At 43.6% G+C, this 7796-nt stretch overlaps 1 protein-coding gene across 2 annotated transcripts in view; it reads right to left on the reverse strand.

The window, feature by feature from the left end:
- Window positions 1–7373, reverse strand: part of ptk7b (protein tyrosine kinase 7b) — a 71796-nt gene extending 64423 nt beyond the window's left edge. For both annotated transcript variants that reach the window (XM_029450438.1, XM_029450437.1), the window contains exon 1: window positions 6782–7373. In XM_029450438.1, coding sequence (XP_029306298.1) covers window positions 6782–6902 — 121 coding nt within the window. In that variant the 5' untranslated portion in view covers window positions 6903–7373. The remainder of the gene's footprint in view (window positions 1–6781) is intronic.
- Window positions 7374–7796: the final 423 nt, after the last annotated feature.

The following is a 7796-nucleotide window of genomic DNA, read 5'->3' on the forward strand; positions in this document are numbered from 1 at the left end:
CTGTGTGTCGTGGGAGAACACCGGCGGTAGTACGGCACTTGGTTCAACTCCAAAATGTATGAGCTGGTTCAAAGGAACCGGAAAGCTCTGAAACATTCACAAGCTCCCTGCGCCAAGAGCTGATGAAGTCACCAGATTAAGTCACACATTATGCTGGCTCCATCGTGATAGAGTAAATCCAAGCTCTTGCAGGTTTAGTCAGGTACCAGGGCCGGGAGGTTAACACTGTACGGGCTGCCATGGAGACAGATCTGGCCTTTGAGTGCTGCTGCAACCCACACAAACACGAAACACAGCATAATGAGGAGTGCCGCCAAACACAACAGAGAGCAGGTAAACTGGATGATACAGTAAATCAGCACCGACGCAAACTACCGAAGGTAAATATATTCTCTCCAAACAACTGGGCACTCTGCAGGGTCAGTTGTAGCTTGCTGACCCCATTCATTAGAAGATCAAACACAGTTGAAGGCCCTTCCCATTAAACACCAGTAGCCTTTTCAGCCTGTTTAAACCTGCCGGTGTGGCGGGGAGGAGCTGAGGACTGATTGAGAGCTGCCTGGTGTCACTCTGCCTGTGGCCCGTTGCTATGATGAGTTCATTCAGCCTCGGGACACAAAGAGTTAATGGCTGCTTGGATTATGCAATGGCATGCCAGACGCCTTTCTCCTCGCCTGCCCTCCTCTCTCCCCCACCTCCCCTTTAAAACGGGCTAACGCCAAAAGAGGCATTCCTGCACGTTTCGATCAGATGCATTTGAATGCAGTGGCAGCGCTGCGCATGCTTTGGCACAGACGTGGGAACAAAACCTGGATTTTGTTTCGCTCTGAAGGCGAGTTTCCCCTCAGCAGGGCCTCACACCTGCCCTGCGGGGTGAAAGTTATCGTAAGGATTTACAACTGTCGGAGTGGGTTATATCTGCATGTGAACATGACAACATAGGTTATCACTAATAGCAGATAAGTGATCCAGCAACAGCAGATTAGATTGTGTTGAAGTTAAATACAGTCAAAATATATCAGCATCTACATCGAACATAAAGAACAATAATGTCACATTCACTCATTTTACTGATTATAGCTTAAATCAGAACTAAAATGTGATCAGGGGCTTTAGCATCGAAGCCAGAGCCCTCTGTGTTGGCTTTTCATTCTAGGTTAATGTTCTAGTCTATTCACATCAGGTTTGACCCTTTCAGATTAGGCCTCTCATTATTTTTTAACAACAAAAATAAATGTAGGTATGTACTGTATGAATATTTATCAGGATTCGGTAGGTTTTTCCAAAACATTTGACCAAAAGATATTCCAGTTTACACCTTGAAAACATGTTTTTAAATGTAATAAGTAAAGCCAATGATTAAACATGTATTGCTTGTATTAATCAAACACTCTCTCACACACACACACACACACACACACACACACACACACACACACACAGCAAGTATCAATTTAGAAAATAGTGAAAAATGCCTGTTGTAATTTCCCATAGCTCGGGCTGTTCTATTATTTGCCTTTACCCACTAATTGTTTATCAAAAATGTCATTGTGTAAATATTTTGTGAAAGGCACCAAAAGTCGATGCTAGAGGTATTGTCAAAAATATTGCAAGATCTCCATATCGCACAGCCCTACCCAGAGCCCAAGGAGGCATCTTAAGAGGTCTAGTTGTCTCAAAGAAATTACTGTGAAGTATAAAAGCATCACAATCTTCTCTCTTGTGAAGCTAGAACTAGTACATTTAACATTGCTTAAACAAAAAACTAAAACGATTAACAAAATTTACCAAAAGTTTTCCGTCAACATACAAATGGATTAATCGACTAATGTTTGCAGCTCTAATTGTAACTGTATGCTGTTTGCATTATGAGCTCTCTGAAGACATTTACTTAAATAATAAAGTAACTCAACCTAAATGGTTAGTTTGGGACCATTTGTGTTTTACAATGGTACTCAGAAGTGATTTCAGGACTTACGCCTTGGTAAAGTACACAGCACTTCTATCATACTGTTAGAGCCTGGAGAATCTGTACTCAACGCAACACACGGCAAGTGGTAGCACATGTTAGGCTAACAATTAGCTAAGAGCGTCAACCAGGTCACTCCTGTGTTAGCTATCTCAGTAGCTTACAGAACTAGACTGAGCTCCTATGACACATACTATCCCACTGAAGCATGGCGGCAAGTAATTGGAAACACCACTGAACAAAAAAAATAAAAAAGCTTTTTTGAGCGCAACACAACAAAGTCAGCAGCAGTGGTGGGTTGGGGGTGCAGGCTAACCACTCCTCCAGCCCAGACAGAGACAGCGCTGTGCAGGCACCAAGTCAATAAAACAGAGATCCCTCCAGACAAGACTGGCAACCACGAGGGGCAATAAACATACTATGAGAGGAAAGAAGGAAAAAGAGACGGAGATCTACAAGGCCTGACTCCAATCTCAACCACAGCGTCCAACAGCAGAGCCAGCAAAAGCTTAAACACATGAGCCAACGCATATGCGCGCTGTCACACGCACGTACACACAGCAGCACCAGCACATGGGTCATTAGGTGCAGTAATCATCTTTTAAAGGGAATAGTTCGGTCCTCGCTGCCCTTTGTTTATTTGGCTTTATTGATGACATGGAGCCAACAGGGGCCACGGAGGGCAGTGATCATTATGAACAGTGCTTATTTTCCGATCCGACCAAAGAAACATCAAGGAGATTCAGTCTTCCTGCACAAAATCAGCAGATACGCTTCCTACACGCACATACCAAACATTTAATGCCACAGCTTGGAAAACATTAGCCGACACAACATCTTATAAGCGATCATAAACATCTTTCTTTCATTAATCTCTCCCCCCAGGCGGGTGAGAGTGTTGTTTTTGGCAACCATTGATCCATAACTTAACACGTTTTAGAAATACCAGCAAAAAACCTCAAAATGAAGCTAAAATTAGGCTGTTCTTCCCCGTCAACCAATTTCCTTTAATCATAAGAAAAATAAGCATATGGAGGACAACTAGAGCAAGAAAGATCAATTCATTCATAAACCCTGGCTTCCCTCTGTTGCATTACCTCAAAGCTCCTTCACTACTTTTATTAACATCAAAGAAAAGATGGGATGTGGCTAAAGCCATCGGGGTAACATGTATCTGCCAAATGGGATATCTTTGCTCATGTTTGATTAAATTTGAAGACACAGTAAGTCTGTACATTTCTGTTTTCAATCTAGCCAGACATGTCTCTCATGCATCAAGAGCCTTCTCCCTCACTCTTCTTCAAGATCTTTAAAGATAGCATACCTATATCAATTTTGGAGTCACAGGGCTGGAGGACAGAACCGAGGAGACACGGGCGCATCAATTTAGAACTGACAAGGACCCCAAATCTGAGATCTTGGGTAGCCGTGGTTGTGACCTCTGAGAGAGTGCAAGAAGATCCTCCCCGGGGAGAAGAGTGTGAGTGCAAACTGCACATACCAGCTGGGTGAAAAAGAGCACTCTGAAGTTCAAAAGGCTTCACCTAAACCTGAATAAACAGTGACTGATAAATGACCAGAAACTAGAGCCATGGAAGACCTTGAGAAATCCTCCCCCAGTCTCCCAACTTGTGCTACCAGTCAAACTCTCTGATGAGCACAAACATACTGAGAACCAGATCATATTGGTGTCAACTCTTCATCTTTCTATTTATGCTTTATTCTGCCCAGTACCCATCTTTGTCACAATTCCTTTTTTCTTTATTTTAAAGTTCAATTTAGTCTTTAACTATAACTAAATCATTTCAGAGACTTGTTAAACTATAACATAAGATCATATAAGACGGTGTGACTTCCATTCGATAGCAAGTAATGTTTGAATTACCCTCCAGCACTTACGCAAACTATACTTAAAGAATACTAAAGATACAAATCACTGCCATAATAAAGCGGGACAAAAGATAAAGCACATTGCAGGGCTGTTGTATTGGATTGCATTAGATGTTGCAATGATGTGCAGCACAGATGTTCATGTAATATCCAACCCCTGCAGCACTTTAGTAGAATAAACAAGACATCAAAATCAATTGGGGGGGGGGGGGGGGGGCGGGGGGGCGACGACGACAAGACACCAGGGCCCAGAACAAAAATTGTGAGAGCTGTGTTATAAAGAAAAAATGAATCAGTCCTTTATCAAATAATCTTGCTATATGATAAAACTACATGATGTACGAATACAGCTACAGCGGTTTACTGCTGTGCACAAAATATACCAATCTCATGCCATGCTCGGTGTTGTAATCCACTCAATTTCATTTCCATGATTGTTGTCCACCACAGAATGGTAAACAGCTACCCGTTAGCATACAGACAAATTACGCCCATATTTCTGTGTTTATTTAGGCGTCACTCTCTCATCCCTTCTGAATCTGAGTACGCAGCGTGCAGCCAGACAGCCTCCGGGTCCGGGCACAATAGGGTTAACAAGAGCCAAGCGTATGGATTTAAAAATAAAAGCAGCGGCGGGTGGGCACGCCAACAAAATATCCAGAAAGAAAAGCCCCCGTGGTATCTGATCAGAGCCGCTCTGCAGCTGAAACAGTACAAATGCTGCAGATCAGCTTTATGGACCGGCTTTTCATTTATTAAAAACACTGGTCGATTGTTGAATACAGGAGAGCTTCCGCACAACTTCCTGTATCCCTGATTTTTCTGGGCAAAACAGCTTCAATTTGTTGACTGAACTACAAATCCATTAAACAAACCCAATAACATACACTGTGGTTTGCTACTCCTGCAGCTTAGTTACAGAATCTTGTTTTACACCGGGTTATGAAAGCCAGAGAGAAGATACACAAGTCGTTAAAGTCAGGATTCACTATTGAATTCCACCAAGAAATGTGATCGCACACCTTTAAATCATCATGAGGTGAATATTAGTTTTTGCACAGGCATCCAAATTATTAATGCGCCAGGAGAGCTGAAATGCAGATTTTTTCCAGCTGCACCGTGAAGCAGAGAGATCAAAGTGGAGGGTCTGAGAGAAGAGAAGAGTGTGAGGATGTTACTTAAACATTTCACATCCAGCTCAGCTCCTCGGCAATAAGCCCAGTCATTTCATACATTCCTGAAGCAGGGAATTAAAAACATAAGGCAAGACGAGGAGGAAGGAATAGGAAGGCGAATGGGCAGAGAGATGCTGCATTTACATGATGGACATTAACTCCATAAGAAGCTTTCATCTACTCGGAGCTGCTGCAGGGCAACGGCACTGGTCAGCCACAAATAGAAACCAGATCGAGATACAGAAGAGCAAAGAGTGGAACGGCAAAACAGAACGATTATTGTCAACTAAAAAAAAAAGGGGAAAAAAGGATCTGGGTAAATATTTGACCACAGTGCCCAGATCCTGCAGATCAGACAAGCCTCCAGAGACATGGTGTGTTTGGTGTGGACGGCTTCATGTGGGAATAGAGCTACTATGAAAGCTCTCATTCGCCGCCATTTCTGGCCCATGCAGTGCTTCCAACACATTCAGAAAGCGCTTTTAAAAATAGGGCATTTCTAAAAAAAGCAGGGGCTAAAATCACGAGGCAGTCGTGACAGTACCTGGCTTGGCTCTATTCATGACTCTTATAAACACAAACCCAAAACAGCCTGCCGTCTCCCCTGCTGCCTGCGCACAGAGGACACATTCATCCCAGAGTGGGCACCATGAGGAGACTGGAGGGGGGCGACAGACACTTCAACTTAAAGGAATTTTTCAGCCACTCTGGCTATCACGCTTGTGTTGAAGGCACAGGCAAACACAATCTGTGCTCGTCTGCGTCTCAGTCTGCACATGGAGATCAGATAAAAGTGAGTCAGTTTTGACATGATGAGCGGTGAGTTAATGAGCCTGATCCTTGCCTTGGATAAGAGCATTCCTTGCACAAACTGGGAAGAATCTTTTCAGGGCTTTCTCTTCCCACTCTGTAGCCGAGGTTATGAACTTTCAAAAGGCTTTAGACAATGTGGGGGGGCGTTGCGTCACGTTGATTTGTCTTTTTCTGGCTTTTCTCTTCTGGATAACACTCAGGCAGAAGAACAGCACTGCTCTGTACCCCATGCATATGAATGGCACCCATGAATGCCACCTGGGGCTCAGAGAGGAAGTGCAAACAGAGTTATGAATATGATAATCAGAAATGGCGTATCCAATGCGTTGTGTGAGGATGGAAGTATACTCCTGGCAATAATAATGAGATGGAAGGGCTGCCTTCAGTCATAGATGGAAACCTACCATTCCCCTGCTCTAGGTTATACATGTAATACTGTGTAACTAGAGTAATAAATAAAACAGGCATATTGTTGGTATTATGTATATTTTTCTCGTTTCTAGTTAAATCCTATGGATGAAATGATAATTCTGAAGACAGAAGCCTGAATTCACTTTCCAAACTGGAGTCAAGGGGGTAGGGGGTAGGGGGAGGGGAGCCCCATTCCTCCATAGACCACAAGCTAAATGTACTTTAAACTCTTTACATTTGAACTTCATAGAAAGCGTTTTTTCTGAGGGAATGAATGATAAAAGCAGCTGTAACTCTGACTTTCACGCTCTGTAGTAATGTTCTGTTTCTCACAGTGCAAGCCTAACTAACTTGAACCAGTTAGAACCCTAAAGAAAAGCATGGAGGTCAATGTCGGGGTCCGCCACAATGGGTGTCAGTCATTTTAACGTGTTTTCTCGTTTTACAGTCTCTGAATGAAAATAAATAAATAGAAATGTATGCGTACTGTGTGTTTGAAATGTTACAGTAGCTTGTTACCAACCTTGGAGGCAGATAATACCGACGGCGTACATCATATCCACCGGTGTTTTTCTCCTGTTAATCACCGCGGGGTTTCTCCTGGCTGCCCTTCGCCTGGTGTCGTTCGCTCCGGTTAGATCCATGACCGTCCTGGTGCTCGGCGGCTCCACGGTGCTGTTCTCCGGCGGCTACGGGTGAGAGCCGTAGGGCGAAAGGGGAACGTCAAAAAGATCCGTGCGTCACCGTGTGCGTACAGGTAAACTAACCCCGCTACCTGCGCACGTCCCCGGGGAAGCCAAGACGGCCTGTTCACCTGGTTGTTTTGGAAACTAGCAGGAACAAGGCAGAAACATGTGGAGACAGACGCTTCGGTTTACAGGCCGGCCAGACAAACGACTTAACGAGTTCAGACTGAGAAGCCCCGCCGAAAGTTTGAAGCGAAGTTTAAAACTTCCAGGTATCTTACGGGACGGAGGGTGGGTGTGAATTTAGGCCGCAGTGGTTCATTACAACCCGGTCTGTGTTGCCGCCGTCTGCCTGCGTCCAGAGCCGCTGACCGCCTGGACAGTTCAGTCCTCAACAAGAGGGAGTTTCGCTCCGCGGTGTTTTCAAGTTGGCTTCCTCCCACTCCTGTGTGATTCTTTTACACCAGCGTCAAGTGGGCCGAAACAACACGCGCGAGTTCCTGTTAGGACTTTCAAAATAAACATGTAGGTGTAATCTCTTCCACATTTATTTTATAGAGTAGCAACCGTACTTTCTGAAAGATGTTTATTAATTTAAATTCAGTCATTTAATTTGTGTATAGTTCAATGTAGTTTTCTTGCTGTGTAAATACGTTAGAACAATATTTGAGCACTTTCTTTGCCCCACTTGATTGTGCACATTTGCAGTTTTTATTCATATGCTTTTTTAAACATGTTTTGCTGTTCATCAATTGAGCTCATTTTAGTTAAACCAAACCCCTCAACAGTTTTAATAATTATTAAATACATACGTCAATCAAACCATCAAACATCCTGTATCAATCTTTGTAT

The sequence above is a fragment of the Cottoperca gobio genome, chromosome 15 (assembly GCF_900634415.1).
Source record: "Cottoperca gobio chromosome 15, fCotGob3.1, whole genome shotgun sequence".
NCBI classification, from domain to species: Eukaryota; Metazoa; Chordata; class Actinopteri; order Perciformes; family Bovichtidae; genus Cottoperca; species Cottoperca gobio.